General features: G+C 50.3%; 1 protein-coding gene across 15 annotated transcripts in view; it reads right to left on the bottom strand.

Moving 5' to 3' along the window:
- Zmynd8 (zinc finger MYND-type containing 8) overlaps positions 1 to 17,406 on the bottom strand; it is a 132,808-nt gene that overhangs the window by 32,000 nt on the left and 83,402 nt on the right. For all 15 annotated transcript variants that reach the window (XM_023720750.1, XM_023720746.1, XM_004636060.3 and 12 more), the window contains 3 exons: positions 12,244 to 12,384; positions 3,825 to 3,977; positions 501 to 1,010 (listed from right to left, as the gene is read on the bottom strand). In XM_023720750.1, the coding sequence (XP_023576518.1) occupies positions 501 to 1,010; positions 3,825 to 3,977; positions 12,244 to 12,384 (804 nt within the window). The remainder of the gene's footprint in view (positions 1 to 500; positions 1,011 to 3,824; positions 3,978 to 12,243; positions 12,385 to 17,406) is intronic.

Genomic DNA, 17,406 nt, shown 5'->3' with positions numbered 1-17,406 from the left:
TGCTGGGGGATCGAACCGCAGTCCCTGTGCTTTGCCAAGCTTGTTTCAAGTAGGTGCTTTAGACCACTGAGCCATCTCTCCAGCCCTAGTGATCCTCTTGTTTACAGCCTCCCATGGGCTGGGATTACAGGCTCACACCCCCACGCCATTTCAACTGTAGTCTCAGCACACCCCAGGGTTGGGGCCAGTGGCAGGCCAGGCCTGGGGATCGAACCCCTGGCCCCTGCACCTGCTTGCAGGCGCTTTAATCCACTGAGCTATTTGGCCGCCCTGCAAGTAACATTTTCTAAATGACTTATTTTTCTGGGGTTGATCATGTTGGGCGCTGAGCATGTGGAGGACAAGCCTGCAGTAAGCACCAGTCCTGTCCCCCAGTCAGCTGGGGACCTCAACGCGGCGCCTCCTCAGGGTGCTGGGGGTACCACTGCTTCTGACATCACCAGCGCAAGCTGGGCCTCTACCCCAAGTAAAGAAACAGGAGACACGCTCCAAGCACTTACCATCCTGCTTAGGAGACAATTCTTTGGGTTCCTTCTTATTTTTTCGACCCTCTCGCCCAGAAGGATCTTCTCCTAAATCTATGACAAGTTCGCTCTCTGAATCGGAGTCCAGGCCCAAATGTACAGTTGGGGAATCCATCTCATCCTTTCCTTTCAGCTTGTCCTTCACAGGGTGCGGTGACAGTTTCGTTTTTTCTGCAAAGTCCTTCTCGGGCTCAGGGCTGGCCTTGTCCTTCACCGGCCCCGGGTCTGCCTTCTCGCCTGCCGGCGAAGCACTTTTCAGCTCCTCCTTCACCTCCACCGGGTTTGCAGGCTTGGGCTTTTTTTTGCCACCTGATGCCTCTTTGTCTACCCCATTACCATCTTTGTCCTCGGGGTCTTCCGCCTCGTTCTTTGTTTTCTGCTCATCATCACTGATATACTCGCTGTCACTGCTATCTGACTTCTCGGAATCCTCTGAATCGCTGTGCTCCACAGCCGTGTAAACATCTTCTGAGATTTCATTTATGCCTAAATTCAAAGGGAAAATCCAACAGGTGGCGGAGTCAGAAAACAAAGCACAAGATCATAAATTGCCAACACTTTCCACACCAAATGCCGGGTTACACTACAACTCTGATCACAATGGTTGGGTGAGAGCAGCTAAGGCAGCCACTGTCTAGAGCTGATCCCAGAGCCTGGGTCTGCAGAGGGCTTGGGCTACCTTCAGAGGAGATGTGGAAGCCACCAAGTGCCTGTCACACTCGAGCAGAGGGAAAGGGCCAATGCTCTGGACGTTGCTGACTGCCTGGTACAGAGCACAAGGGCTGAGCAGCTCAGCAGAGACCAGCTGTCCACACTGATCCAATCTACAGACCGCAGGACGGAGGCCCACAAACATGGCTTGCCCTAGGACCCAAAGGAAGCCCAAACCAGAGCTTCTGACTCACTCCAGTGCTCCTCCCACGTGGTTCCCCAAAGTATCGAGGTCTTTCACCCTCTGTCCAGGGATGAAGAAGCAGGACAAAGCTTCAATCAGAGAAGGTTTTTTTGGACTGTCTCGGGCTGCCTTGAGCGTGGGTCTGGTGCAGCACGTGATGCTGGGAATCAAACCAAAGCTTTAACCAGAGACAGCAAACTCTCAGCCCTTGAGCAGAGGCCAGCTGCTCACTAGGGAAGCAAAGGTCTACTTATAGGGCACCTGATTACTTTTGCTATTTTTAACTTTGAATTTGTTGCCTAATTCCCAAATCAGGAGATTTTTACATAGAGCTAAATCTGTTTGGTTCCCCCCCCACCCCAGTACCTGGGACTGAACTCACAACCTTACACTTGCCAGGCAAGCATTTATTCCACTGAGCTGTCTCCCCATCCTCAAACTTTCTCCAGCATAGATTGCTTTAGGCCCAGAGCCAAATCTTTTTTTTTTCTTTGAGATTTTATGTAGAAATCCCGGTGGCACGCTTCCACAGAAAGAGCGAAAGATTTGGCCACCATGGGACTTGGGTCTGCTGCAGTGCAAGGGACAGGAGGGGCCCAAAAACCATGGCCCCTTTATGGAGGCAGAAACACAGACTCCAGGGGCCCGACATGCCCAGCCCTACCCTGGCTGCCCACACAGTGTCTCTGCTTTGTTCTTCCTTCCACTAAGGGACAAGGTGAAAGTCACACTCAGAAACATGGGCCAACGCGCACATCTAACAACGATGCCATGTGACCCTCTATGCCTCCATCATCAGGCTGGACGGAGGATCCTACGCTGTTTTAAACAAGGAGGAGGAAGCCCGAGCAACTCTTCCGACTGTCTTTCCTCTAAAACAATGTCTTCCTTGAGTGGTCTCCATGTTTACACGGACACCCTGGAAAGAAAACTGCAAACAGATACAGCCACGCAAAGCTCAGGCACAGGAGACCGGGAGAGCCGCTGGTTAGGCAGATCTGCCCCCACCAGGACCCAATCAGGTGTACAAGCAAAACACAAACACCCGGGGCTGGTGAGATGGCTCAGTGGTCTAAAGCACCTACTTAGAACAAGCTTAGCAAAGCACAGGGACCGCGGTTCAATCCCACAGCACCACATAGAGAGAATGGACTATACAGTGAGAGACAGACACAAAAAAAAAAACACAAACACCCACGTGTGACATGGCTTCCGGATCCTGAACCTGTGCAATTTGCAGCTCCCAGTAGGATACAGGATCAGGTACAAATAGAAAATGCGTAGGTGTCCAGCCAAAAGGATATAAATTGAAATCCTGTTTTTACTGCCTATGTGGCTACAAACAAACAACCTACCTCCCTGGGCCTCAGATTCTTCATCTGCAAAATGAGACTGATCACATCCCTCGCTACACTCAGTGTGCAGTGTGTGAGTGCGCACTCAGTAAAGAGAAATATTAAATTCTTAGCAGCAATAGTAAGGGAAATTCACAGTTTCACGGAAGGACCCAAGAGTACAAGATATTTAAAGAACCTGTCAAACCTCATCCATGTCACTCAATGTCCTAAATGGGCACACAAGGGAAAAATAATTGTCTTTGAAACAAGCCAGGTGGCCCCCAACTAAAGCTCTGTCCTCACGCAAAGATCTAAGAGACCCTGGAAACTACTCTGAATGGCTCTCGGTTGGGGTCCAGCTGTACCTCGCTGCTCTGTAAATGCACACCTGGCTTAATTCGCGCTGTCAGCAAGTATCTCACAGCATCTACTATGTGCACAGGACAGGAACGTGGAGAAGGCAAATCCTTGTAAGACCAGCCCCTACCCCGAGGCACTTCCAGGCAAGGGCGGGAGGATTACCCTCTTCTGGGCAGTGAAGCACCAAAGGAGGCTGGCAAATCGGGGCAGTCAGGGGAGACTTCCTGGAGGCCTGTGCTCAACCTTAGGGAAGCCTGAGGAGGAGGAAAGGAGGCAGAGGTGACAGTACAGAGCAGGTGCAGGTGCAGGTGCAGGTGCAGGTGCAGGGCGTGGGGGGCAACCTGCAAGATGGGGCTCCATTAAAAGACACTGATATAAACTTGGGGTGATCCTGAGACACTGTCCTGCACTGAGGGGAAACAGAGGCAAGTTTAGCACCCAAACCTTTGCAGACCTGCACCTCGACTTTTCAGGGGGCCTTTGTGAAAGAACCAACCCTGGTGAGCTCAAAGAGCCCTCCTGAATACCACCTGGCTCGCAGGTCTGCCAAGCTGTGCCTTGAGGAGAAATAATTTCATATGGGAAAAAAAAAAAAAAGTGGTTCAGGGTCAAAGCAGCGGCTCAGAGTAGCCAGGGTGCGACCCTTACTTCATCGGGGTGACAACCCTACAAATCGTAACGTTGCCACCCGCAGACCGAGACACATACCTAGCTGTGCTTTGCAACTCTCTATTGTCTTGTCCAGATTCAGCTGGAACCTGCTCCGAATCTGCCGCTTGGGAGAGATGAGAGGAACCGGGGCCGCCTGCTGCAGGACCGCCTCGCTCAGCTCCTTCAGGTCCATCTCGGCTTTGCTCCGATCTGGAAGACACCAGCACAGCCCTGTAAGTCCAGGCACTCGGGGATGAACGTGTGGGGCCCGCCACCTTGCTTCCTCCTGGCTAAAGCTGAGCCACTGTGCGACCGCAGAACCAGAGGGGGAAACCATGGGCCATCTTCGGTCATCTGCCCCAATAACCCCTGCCCGAAAACACAGGAGGCTTGAAGATCATGGCTGAATAAACACCTGTGGCAGGCTGACATCATCTACTGAATGACTGTCTGCTTTTTTTTAATATTTTTTCCAATATTTAAAGTGGACAGTCTCAGCCAGATGGTTCTGTTTGTTGAACCTGGCATCATTCGGACTCCTCCAAAGCCGAAGGCTCCAGGGCTATGTTCAGCGTCAGTATCAGCACACACACCAACACCTGCCTGGTCCCGGCTCGCTTTTAACTCTTCCCAGATCTAGGGGCTTCCGTCCGGGAGAGCAGTGCAGAGCCCTCAGAGCACACCCTGAGTGAGGCAGGAGGACCTGGCTGCCTGTTTGTCACACAGGCTTCGCTTTTCTTCTTCAATCAACCCAATTTCAAGCTAGAAAGGGAGGCGGCCCTTCCACCTGTGCAGAGAGCAGCTTTGGAGGGAGCCACCTGAGGAGATCTGCCCTTCTCGGGGGAGAGCTACGATGCTCAGTCATGGGCCTCTCTTCCCGCGACTTGGCCCGAGGTCCCCTTCACACTCTGCAAAGGGCTCTGCAGAGTCAGCAGGGGCAGACTGGAGAGACAGGCACTGAGCGAGCTCACAGGTTCCTTCCCTGCCTCTGCTGCCTGCTCTAGTACCCCAAAACAATGCATGGGGGTCCTGCAAAGATCAGGACGGTGGGCACCCTGAGATGCTGCTCTCTCTCCAATGCACACGGGGAGCCCCTCCACCCTGAGATTTCACAAGTATTCTGAAGCAGGCAGCAGTGCCATCTGCAGATTAACACCCTAATAGTACTGGGTACACGTGTTTGTGTGCATGGGCACACACTCACGTGCACATCTGTGTTTGCATGCATGTGCACTAGCACACGGATCAGGAGGCTTTCCACAGAGGCTGTCAGAGACAGGGCTGCAGCCGACGAGAGGGGAAGAATATTTGTGCACATTTACTGGAGAAATTAGAAAACTATTTACCTACTACAACCCCTGTGTGCAAAAATTGGAAGCATCCTACAAGACAAGCAACAGAGTAAGAGTGCTAAAACAGCTGGGGGAAAGAAGAGAACAGGAAAACGTGGACAGAGAGGACAAAAGACCAGGCAGAGGGGAAGCAGGAACAGGTGAGACCTCCGGACTCAGCAGCTAAGTTGCAAATGTTCCAGCAAAGGGAACAGGGGACAACATACATCCTCAAATTCCACTTTCAAAAATTAAAAAGTATACTGAATCCCAGAGGAAAAACGCAGCACTCTCAGGCACAAGCTTCGACACGAAGCATCTCATGAAAATACTTTCCATGAAGTTACAAATTCCGGAGTTACCCCCAACATCCACAGTTAACAGAGGTCAACAAACTTTACCTGTACAGGTCAGACAGGCCCCACTGTTAGGCCATCCACAATACATGAGGACCGTGGCTGTGTCTTTGGGCTTGGCCACGCGCAGCACTACTGCTAACCCTGGCTGCACAAAGAACCTGCCCTCGGGCATCAGCAAACCCTGCCAGCCTCGTGAGGGAGACCCTGGAGAAGGCTCAGGTGTGAGCACCGCAGAAGGCCAGGCCCTCCTGCGTCAGGCCAATGTTGCGTGTGAATAAGGAAAGAGCTCTGACTCCGGGTGATGGCACAAGGCTTTCCAAACTAGGGCTCATAAAAATCTGACACACAAACCCGCGTCCCTTGTCTGGGCAACCAAGCTTTGCATGCCAGGTCTCTGCATCTCTGCGAGGCCTGCCGCACATGCAACCCATCAGTTCTGCCCCACAAAGACAATGGTAGGTAGAAGGCTCCTCGTATTCAGTAATGGAAAAAGAAAAAGGGGGAGGAGAACCACTCACTTCACAAAATAAGCTTCTCCAATCAATAAGCTACGCTTTATATTTCCTCCTGCACAAATGAAAGACCAAGTGAGCAGCGGCTGGGTTCACACTGGAGGAAGAGACCTTAAGGGTTGTAGCCAAATATAATGAGCTTATTTCCAAAGTTAAGCTACATGGTGACCTCCTCCTCTGCAGGGAGAAAAGAACAGCATCACCTCATCTGCTCTTGGAAGCTGATCAAGGCCCTCCCCACCCCTGACCTTCTACATGCGGAATATCTTCCGAATCTACCCATATGCCAACATCTTGAACTTTTCAGCTGATATGAAGACAGCTTAGGTTATAAACAGAAGCCAGGGATTTAAAAAAAAAAAAAAAAAGACTATGGTAGAGGAAGAGGCACAATCTTACATTTCCGCAGGGAGCACCAATCAGAGTAACCTCCGTGGAGGGCCATTGGGCACTATCCCTCAACATGTGCACTGCATGTGACCCCCGACCTTCCCCTCCCCTTCTAGGCATTTCTCCTGTATATTCGCTCCCACCGGGCTACAGGGTTCTTTGCTGCAGCTGTTAGCAGCAGCAAAGAAATGGAAAATAATTTACAGTCAATAAATTAAGGTGCCTCAAAGCACGTTCCAGTTTACCTTGAAATGAAATTAGAATGAACACAGCTGCTAAAGGAGAACCAGGGCCGGCCAAATAGCTCAGCAGATTAAAGCACCTGCAAGCAGGTGCAAGGGTCCGGGGTTGGATCCCCAGCCCTGCTGTGCTAGCCCCGCCCCCTGGGGCACGCTGAGATGGGGACTGAGACTGGGCATGGTAGTACATGCCTATAATCCCAGCACTTTGGGAGGCTGTAAATAGGAGAATCACCCTGTAGACCCTTCCCTAAAAATAGAGAAAAGAAGGAAGGAGGGAAGGAGGGAGGGAGGAAGGGAGGAAACCAGGGCAGATTTCTATGCATCAAGAGGGAAAGCCAACCTGCCCAATAAGAGCAACAAATGCTGAGCTTGGTAACACTGGTGAGGGGAGAGGAGGCAAACAGTTTTCATTTCTTAACTCTTTAGGGCCGGCCAGATAGCTCAGCAGCCTAAAGCGCCTGCGCAGGCAGAACACAGCAGCCAGGGTTCGATCCCTGACGTGCCATGCCACCCATAATCCCAGCACTTGGGAGGCTGAACACAGGAGGATCACTATGGGTCCAATCTACCTAGTGAGACCCTGTAGATCCCGCACTAAATACATCTCTTAACCCTCTGCAAAGCTGGGAATCCAGCCCAGAGCTTTGCCCACACCAGGCAAGTACTCTACCACTGACAATGCCCTGAACACTGAGGCACTTGATTTTCAGCTTTAAAAAAAAAAAAAAAAATGAAAGAGACTCTCTTTTGTTCTACAGCTGTCAGCAAACCACCCTGTGTGGACAATGTGGCAGCTCCTTCACGGTAACAGCAGCAGGAGCAGGAGCCCTGGCAGATTTCTCCAGCCCTCACAGCCTAGCAGAGATCTCGCCAACTCACAGACTATAAAGGAAGTCAAGACAATGACAATCTCTGGGTGATCTAAGCCAGCTCTCTGCAGAAATCCCTGATACCTAAGCGACTGCTCTATGCTTAGGAACAAAACGTATGGCCGGCCGACTGCCTGTCAGCCACAATGAGGAAACAAGTAAAACCGTTCTGGGACAGAGGGCTCCCTCAGCATCTTCTACAGAGCATCCAGTCGCTACCTGGAGCAGCCAACTTCTGCGCTTGTTCGTGCTCTGCAAGGTAAGAACAAGCAGCCAGGTCTGGTGGCACACACCTGGAATCTCAACACTCGGGAGACTGAGGCTCGAGGATCACCATAAGGTCTAAGGCCAGCCTCGGCTACATAGCAAGGCCTGTCTCGAAATACCAAATAACGAAGTGAACAGTCGAGCAGAAGGCCCTGCATTCAATCCCCGTAACTCTACTGAAAAACAAAAAAAGAGTTTAATTGGAGTCAGGCATTCTCACCTTGTCTTCGAAAGACATTCAGATTTATGATCCAAGGTCACCATTAAATCTCAGAAGGGCGCCCATAACCCCCTAGCAGGACTCAGGTTCTTGGGTGAAAGAGGAGAGAAATGGCCAGAGGCAGCAAGACGGTAGGGTGAGGGCCGGGTCTCCACACTCTACCCTCACACTCCACACGTTCACATCACACAGTGAACTAACACGCCGCCCTGAAGAAGCCAACTGCCACTGTAAGAGGCCGGTTTTTGTATTCTGAGTTGTATTTCTTTAGCCTATATACAGTTTCCTTTTCTTTAATGCAACTGATTGTTGCTGGTGCTGTACTGTAAGTTTTCTTCTTTGAATCTAGCAGTTGAACTCAGGACCTCGCACTTGCCAGGCACGTGCCGTGCCACTGAGCTACATGCACAGTCTTTTTTTTTTTTTTTTTTTTTTTTTTTTGGTGGTGCCAGGGATTGAACTCAGGACCCTGTGCTTGCCAGACAGGCACTTATTCTACTGAGCTATTTCCCTGGCCCCTATGCTCAGTCTTTAATGCAACTGATAGCAATTTTTTAAAAAAATCCAGGGCTGGGGAGATAGCTCAGCGGTCTAAGCACCTACTTGGCAAGCATAAGGTCCTGAGTTCAATCCCCAGTACTGAAAAAATGGGGGAAAAAAAAGTATGAGTGCTTTCATTAGTGCCTGGGTTTCTGTTTTTGTTTAAATTCCAAACAGTGGCCAGAGCCACTTCCTTTAGGGTGCCCTTCTCCCTGCGTGTTATCAACTCCCAGAGAGAGTCCTGACCCCATGGCTGGGCACAGGAGACACTGTGTGGAGGCCGAACCTGCCCCGCCTTTTCACACTGCAGCTGGACAGCTCAGCCATGAGCTCTGGCTCTGCAGCAGACCAGCCCGAGCCAAGGCCAAGCTCAAACTCAAACCCTGCGATCCTAGGCTCAGACTTTGCTTCTTAGCACCTCAACGGCCACTTCCATAAAATGGGACTACTGTGACCCCCGGTTCTTCCCACTGTAATACACATAACCTATAATCCCACACAGTACACACGGCAATTCCTTTTCCCAGAGAATTCCCTCCAAATCTGCAATCAAACTCTCCACCTCATCCAAGGCAATCTCTGTTATTTTTCCATCTCCATAATTTTGATTTTGCCAGTGTATTTTTAACTAAAATTTTGTTTTGTTAAATAATTACTCCAAAAACAACTAATAATGAAATGGACGGAGTGCCCCACCAAGCCCTGGTGGTAGCCCATGTCCCCCTCACACTCCCTCCCACCCGCCCAGCACCCAGATCACTCGAAGCCAGCCAAGCCACACAGCAGCTGGCCCTCCCGGCTCCTCCAGCGATCCTGTCAGTAACAGCAAAGAAACCCGTAGGAGCAGCAAGAGATAGCAAGACACTGTTTCTCCCCTGCTGCCACCACCCACAGCCCAGGTTCTACTGGAGGACCAGTCTTCCCTTGGGCTGCTAGCTTTGGGGTGGGGGTTAGGGTAGCAGTATTTCAGCCATTACACTTCCCCGGAAGAGGGGTGAGCAGTGGCCTTATCCACCCTAAGTCCATATTTCACTCATCCAGCTGGAGCTGCCTGTCCCCTACGATTCAGGCCTTGTGCCAGCCCTTCTTCCTCTTTAGAAACAGTTACAGTCTCTTTCTAATGTGTGTGATATGAGAGTCTAACTGAAATCCCTCCCAATAAACATTTCCACTCTGAAAAAATAATAATAATAATAACTCCACCATCATTCCTAGTACTGTATGATTTCTGTCCGGTCAGGGTCATCACAGAACAGTCAGGACCAAGCTCCATAAAGCACTGGTGCAGTCCCACGGAATCATGGGAGAATCACTCCACATCCTCCCACGGCCTGACTGCTCTGCCTGCCCACAGCACTGCATCCTCTTTCTGTCAGAAATTGAAATCCCAGCCCACAAAGCCACCTCCACTCCAGTGATTTCACACTGATGAACACAAGACATGTGCTCTGGAGACCGGAACAATGGCCAGGGAGATGCAACAGCAGGGCCCCAGAGTCCCTCAGCCACCCACTACCATGACCACCTACAACAACACAAGACAGAGGCCCAAGCTCCCACACGCCACACCCCAACGAGACCTACAGTGTCCTAAGGAGAAGGAACTATGCTTGCCAAGCATGACTGGCAGAGAGGAAATGTCACTGTGGGAACGCCTGCGCGCAGCGCTTCTCTTCAGGGTGTAGAGGTGGGAGGAGGCCGTGGGAAAGAAAAACCACATTTTGGGGAATAATGACTGTTTAAGGCAGCAAATGGTCCCTTTGGTTCAAGTGAGGAATCACCAGTCTCTTTAAATTCGAACTCCTCTGGGCTGCAGGAAAAGGGGAGCCTGATGAAAAAGGCTCCAGCTCCACCCATCCTGGGCACGCTGAGCCTCCTCCCTAGACCTCGGTGGCACTGCAGACGGGACCTGGAGACCGACGACTGACACAGGGCACCACGTGTGTCAAGCTGCACAGCCAGCTGCCCTCCTTTCCAGGCCAGCGTGCTTCCTCTTTGTCCACGGCCTCTTTGTGGCTCTGATCAGCCCTTTTCTTCCTCTTCCTGGTCTACAGCTTCCAGCCCCCAAGGGCCTCATCCCTCCAGAAGCTCCAAGGGCAAAGGCCTCGGACACAGCGGAAGGGGCTGGAGCTCCTCTGCTGCAGCGCTAACTTGTGCTCCGAGGTTGCTGGCGGCGGGCTGTCCACCGGCCCAGAAGCCAGGCATACCACTTCCTCACCACAAGGCCACAAACCCCAGGCACACTCAGGTCCCCAGCATTCCACAACCTGGCCTCTACCAGCACCTGCACCCCAATCCTGCTTTCAAACACCCTCTTGCGCCCTCAGCCCATGGGGACCCCGATCCACCCTGCACTCCGGCTCTCCTCCAGCTGCACACAGGTCAAGGTCAACAGAGAACATCCAGGACACACGCCGCTCTCCGCTCCGCAGGACGTGGCCCTGGCTGCCAGCAGCACCACACACACCGGCTATAGGAACCCACAGTGTCTCAAGACACTGCTGGAGTGCAATGTGACAAAACTATCCCAGGTAAGAATACAGTCTATTCTGAACAAGCGCCCATGGAAACGTGAGGTCTGCGCATACCCTTCCATCCCGCCCAGGACTGCAGGGCTGGCTGCTCTCTGACCTCACTTACTCGGCTGCTGCCGCTGGCTCACCAGGATGCAGCCGCCGAGCCGCCCTGCTATTCCTTTAGCACCCAGTCAGTACTTCCTCTTACATCCTCCAGGACATTCTTCTGGTATTGGCATGACTGCTTTCCCTCATCTACAATCTTAGCCCAAGTATCAGCTCCTCCAAGAGGCCTCCCTTGACCCCTCCAGGTAACACAGCTGACAACTCTGTCCTCCCCCTGCCCACCTCTCCCGCACATTCTGCCCTGAAGGCATCCAGCGAGGTGTAAACTGTCACCTATCTTCCTGTATCTACCTGACTACTGTCCCTCCCCCTCCAGCTCCCTACAGGCGGGTCCTTAGATTTCTATCTCCTGTATCCAGAATAGTACACAGCGCCTAACACTGCTCAATAAACCCTGAATCAATAAATGGAATGATTCAAGAAAATAACAAACTCATACTTGGGCTTTAACGTTTCCAGTGCTGATCTCTGCTAACTCTTTAGCCTAGCACTGTTTTTTTTTAAGCAGCCAACCAAAAAACAGTAAATTAAACCAGGTGTGGTGGCACATGCCTGTAATCTCAAGGAAGCTGAGGCAGGAGGATCAATGCAAGTTTGAAGCTAGCCTGGGCGACATAACAGGCTGGCCTCAAACTATCTCAAAAAAAAAAAAAAAAAAAACTAGCTCAGCATGGTGACGCAGTGCAAACTTCGAATCCCAGGAGATGAAAACCAGCAGTAAAAAAAATTAGACAAGAAAGAAGGAAATAGTGTTAGAGCACTCTGCACAGAGCGCAGTTAACACCCGCTTGCTTCTACCAGGCACTCAGGTATCAGAGAACCAAGTTAGGAGTCAAAGACAAACAGGCTTGGGAACACTGGCCTAGGGCACTTGGCCGTAAAACAATTTTGCATGTCCAAAAACCCCTGGAGACCCCGGCTCTGCTCCTTCTTCCAGAACTCTCCTCACCACCACCCCTCCCTCCACTGTGCCTTCTAAAGTTGCTGGCCAGAGAGGAGAGGTCAGAGTTCAGGGTTCACAGATCAAACAGAAACACAGACGGCACAGTTTGCAAAGATGGTCACAGCTGCAAGAAAGTGATACATCCAGCAGTGCCAACTGACCCAGGTTAAGGTTCAGGATGCTCCCGGTCGCGGGCATTTTGTCCGTTTTCGTCACGATTGGTGCTGGTGCTTGCGGAGAGAAAGGTTTCGGGCTGCCAGACAGACTGCCTGCTTGTCCCGTCTTTGTGGAAGCTGGCGAAGCTGAAAAAGGATGTCATTGTTAGATGCAGACTTCATAAAAGTAAGCAGAACTGTGGGCGGGGTAAGGGGCAAGTGGAGACCATGGGCGCTGTATTCCGCGACTTCTGGCTGGGCCAGGGAGGAATAGGGTGGCCAGTAGATTCTGCAAAGGGCTTTCTTTCACCCCATGGTAAACCACAAAAGCCAGGACAGAGACAGCCTCCCAGTAACCACATTCCACTGGACACAAAGCTCAAAGACAAACTGGCCAAACTGCCACTGAAATTGGACTTGCCAATTCATGGTGTAAATCCCAAACAAGTGTATGTGGGGACCCAGGCTCTCAAAGGGATGTCCCATTTGTGGGTAGAGACGGGACAGTCCTGGCCCCTGGGGAAGCCTGAGTTCTGGTTTCAAGATTTGCAGACTGTGTGTGGACAGACTCAGGGGGCACCAAGCACTTATTTTAAAAAACAAGTGTTCAGGGCCGACCAGATAGCTCACGGATTAAAGCACCTGCTTAGGCAGGCACAGGGACTGGGTTTGATCCCTGGTGTACTGTGCCAGCCCCACCCCCAGAGCGTGCTGAGACTGTGATTGAGACTGGGCATGGTGGCACGCACCTATAATTCCAGCGCTTGGGAGGTTGAAAACGGGAGTATCATTACGAGTCCGATCTGTATGGTGAGACCCTGTACTACATACATAAAATAAAATAAAATAAAACAAAACAATACACAAGTATTCAAAGGGTCACACAGAGCTGCCTTCAGATCCCAAGCTCACTATGGCTCGGGGTAGAGCACCTGTCACACCTGCAGGTCCTCAGTTGGATCCCCAGAGTTATGCAAGAAGTGAAGTGAGTCAGAGGTCCTGTCCTGGCTTTGGCCCCTCTGCATCATTGGGACTACACTGTCCCTACCCAACCTGAGCCCTTTTAAAGCCAGCTGAGACTAACGGCCTAGCAAACACCAAGAAGGCCAACTCTGTTCATGCGACACGAGACCTCCCTGCGTCCCTAAAGAACCTACACACTGAGAAGTTTGCCTCAGTTTCCTCACCTGCCAAATGCGCAACCAGTTAAACCTGGATGGCAGCCACCCTCCACAGCAGCCAGAACCACCCCTTAAGCCAGAAATGAGAGCACACCCGTGCCCAAGCCAGCCAGAGGCGTCCCCTTGCCCAGAATGCATGCCAGATTCCTCTCCAACTCACATCCGACCTTGCCCTGCCTGCCTGCACAATCTCCAGCCACGCCAACTTGCATGCTGCAACCAGCAATGCACATGTATGGAAACTGAATCTCACATTAATGGGTCATAACTAACTAACCAACTAACTGACCAACTAATAAGCACCTCTCAGTGCTTGGTCTGAAGTGCTTTCCTTCAAATCTTCCGGTAGCACATTCACTAAGGCAGAATTCCCAATCGAGAGACTTCATAAGGACGCAAGATCTATTTATAACTCATGTTTCTCCTGTCACACACACACACACACACACACACACACACACACACGAGGGAAGGGAACCACTTCACACGTATCTCTACCATTTCTTTGTGCAGGGACATCGGCAATCATCACACCCAGCCCACAAGGGAGAAGACTCCCACGTCATCCCATCTCTGAGATGTACCTGGCAACAAATACTTTCTTGTTCATTATACATCCATGAGCATGTCTTCAAAGATACCCTGATTATTCGTGCACAACAGATGTGAAGAATTACATAACCGAGCGTGCACAGGAATGTTTGACAGGGAAGTACCTCTGGTAGTTCAGCAACTAAAGTTCCAGACTTTCCCTGTGCAAAATAATTACTTGAGAAAGAATGAAGCGTTCCTCTCTGTGCGGGGAGAATGCGGCTGGTCTCCCCGCAAGCTCTCCTGGGAGGCCACCTGAACACCACACCCCAGCCGCTATCCCTCCAGTCCAGGCTCAAACATCACCTCCTCGGCCCATCTAACACAGCCAAGGAAACCGCTGCTTATCACCGCCCTTAGACCACGCTGCAGAGAGTGGGGTCCTTGGGACTCACACATCCGGGCCACTGCCTCACACACAGCAGGTGTCGGGGACATTTCTTGAACTTGCAGGAAATGATCTACTGAAACGTGTAGTCTCCTCCTCTCTTCAAATTACTGCGGCCATCATAAACAATAAAGCAATGGCAACAACCAGCCTATCGGGCCAGGGAGATGGCTCAGTAGATAAGCACTTCCCTGGCAAGCACAAGGGCCTGAGTTCAATCCCCGGTTCCGCAAAAATAAAAAACAACCAACAACCAGCCTATCAATATAAGCAATTACAATAAAAAATAAGGTAAACTAAGAGATGTAATTAACAATCCAAAGAATAATCAGCTCACAGAAAATATAGTCAATACACATAAAAAGATCACTGAGCGACATAAAACATAAATACAAATGATGTGAGTTAGAGATATCCCACCCTCTACCTTATATTCTTTTCATACGCATGTAAACCTGTTTCAAAAAAAATAACACCTTACCAGGTGTGTCGGCACATGCCTGTTACTTTCAGGTGTTTTTTTTGTTTGTTTGTATTTTTGCGGAACCGGGGATTGAACTCAGGCCCTTGAGCTTGCCAGGGAAGCACTTATTCTACTGAGCCATCTCCCTGGTCCCAATTTCAGTATTTAGAAGACTGAGGCAGGAAGGTCACTGTGGGTAGGAAGACAGCCCGATCTACACAGTGAGCTCATGTTTAGCTAGAACTATGTAAGCAAGACCCTGTCTGAAATAACCAAAAACACAAAGCAGAACAGAACAAAATGAACGCCTCGCTGGGTAGGGCGGTGCTCGTGCTGGGGTGCTGAGACAGGAAGACGACAGAGGACGATTCCAAGGACGAGACTAGCACGGCAAGCTCAAGGTCGACCTGCAGCACGCGGCGAGACTCTGTCTCACAGCAAACCCCCTCACCTAGCACTGAGGACAGGTCAGGAAGGAAAAGCAGGAGAACGCTTGGGTGACAAAATTAAAAGCATATAAGACACAGAGCCCAGAGATCCCCGTCTGCCGCCCCATCAGACTCAATTCTGACCACGGAAGCTGCACTACAGTCTATTACAGCAAGAGCAAGAGAGGGCTTCCGCTGCCATTACTCAGAGATCAATTAAGTCAATTATGGGGTGAATAGCGCTCCATCCCAGAAAAGAATGAAGCAGGTGAGTATGGTCCAGCAGGAAATGGACAGAGACAAAGGTACAGTCAAGGGTGCACACAACGCAGCTACATCCGATGTTTCACAGAGTGGTACTCCGCCTCCCAGTGACAGTACACAGAACTCACTTCTCATCTAGCACTGCATTCCATAAAAGGTCAACAGTGCCAAGCTTTGGGAAAAAATTCAGTGTCTATACTGCAAAAGCAAAAAGGCTAATATCTGTTCTCTCTGTTTTTTTCCTGTTATGTAAGGAGGTCAAGCTGGCCTTTACCTCACTCTTGTAACCTAGACTGGCCTCCACCTCAAAACAATCCTCCTGCCTCAGCCTCCCAAGTGCTGGGATTCACCACACCAGGCCTATTTTACACTTTTTTTTTTTTTTTTTCCAGTACTGGGGATTGAACTCAGGACCTTGCTCTTGCCAGGGAAGCACTTATTCTACCGAACTATCTCCCCGGCCACACCTTTCTATTCTGCTTTAATAACTGCTAAGCATTTTGTTGTTCCTGTTTTTATTAAAAAAAATATATATATATATATATATATACACACACACACACACACACACACACATATTCATCACTACTGTTTAAAATACAAATTTGTGGGGCTGGTGAGATGGCTCAGTGGTCTAAAGCACCTACTTAGAACAAGCTTAGCAAAGCACAGGGACCGCGGTTCGATCCCCCAGCACCACATGCCAGCCAGCCCCGCCCCCTGGTGGGCTGAGCTGGCCACATACGCGCATGCGCACACACACACACACACACACACACATATACATACATAAATAAAATAAATTTCTAAAAAATAAATAAAATAAAATAAAATACAAATTTGTCAAAGAGAAGCATCCAGGTTATAGATAATTTCTGCCCCCATTTAAAATACGTCAGGACTGGCGACATACCCCAGCAGTCCAAAATGTCTGCTTAGGCAAGCTTGGGCAGTATCCGCCCGCCCCCAGGGTGGACTGAGCGAGTCACAAAAAAAACAAATAAATAAAATAAAATACTTCAACTGTGATTCAACGTGGAAAAATATCAATGGAGAGGAATTCTGTAGTCACACATAACAAGGGAAGGGCCAGGGAGATAGCTCAGCAGTCTTAAGCGTGCGCCTAGCAACCCCGAGGACGCAGGTTCAATCCCCAGTACCACATGCTGTGCTGGCCACCAAAACCAGGCATGGTGAACACGCCTATAATCCCAGCACTAGGGAGGCTGCGACAGGAGGATCACTGTGAGTCCAAGTTGCATAGGGATGCCCTGTGCAATAAATAAATGATTTTTTTTAAAATGCCCAGGGAAGCTAAATGAGTATGTTCTTGGAAACTTTTACTTCAGCTTCTGGTGTGGCCAGCGATAGGAATTCATATACTGTGTGACAGCCTAACAGCATTGGGAATGACAGTGTCGGCAGAACAGGACACAATAGAAACATATACAGCCACCAACACAGAGAGAAACAAGTTACCACTCAGTACAACCCCATTATAACAGGATATCCAATTCTTAAATGTCATGTCCCAGAGTGGAATTATCTGCTGTGTGTCTTATACAAGTTGTACAGAATTCTGACAGGATGTTGGGGCCACCTGTAAACCCCTTAGCACTGGGCTACATCCCTAGCTCTGTGGAAGAAAAATTTTACACTCAGGAAAAAGGATGCAAAGCCCAACATAAAACAGTGGCACACTTCAAAGGTGAAGCTAAACGGGGCCAGGAGGTGCACGCCTGTAATCCACTCAGGATGGTAAAGCATGAGGACCCCCAATCACCATTTCAAGGCCAGGCTCTGCTAGTTGGTAAATTCACCTCTGCTAACTAGATGAAGGAGGGGAAGGGGGAG

Source organism: Octodon degus, unplaced genomic scaffold (assembly GCF_000260255.1).
Source record: "Octodon degus isolate 3935 unplaced genomic scaffold, OctDeg1.0 scaffold00077, whole genome shotgun sequence".
NCBI classification, from domain to species: Eukaryota; Metazoa; Chordata; class Mammalia; order Rodentia; family Octodontidae; genus Octodon; species Octodon degus.
Note: the sequence above shows the minus strand (reverse complement) of the source record. Positions and strands in the feature narration are given on the sequence as shown.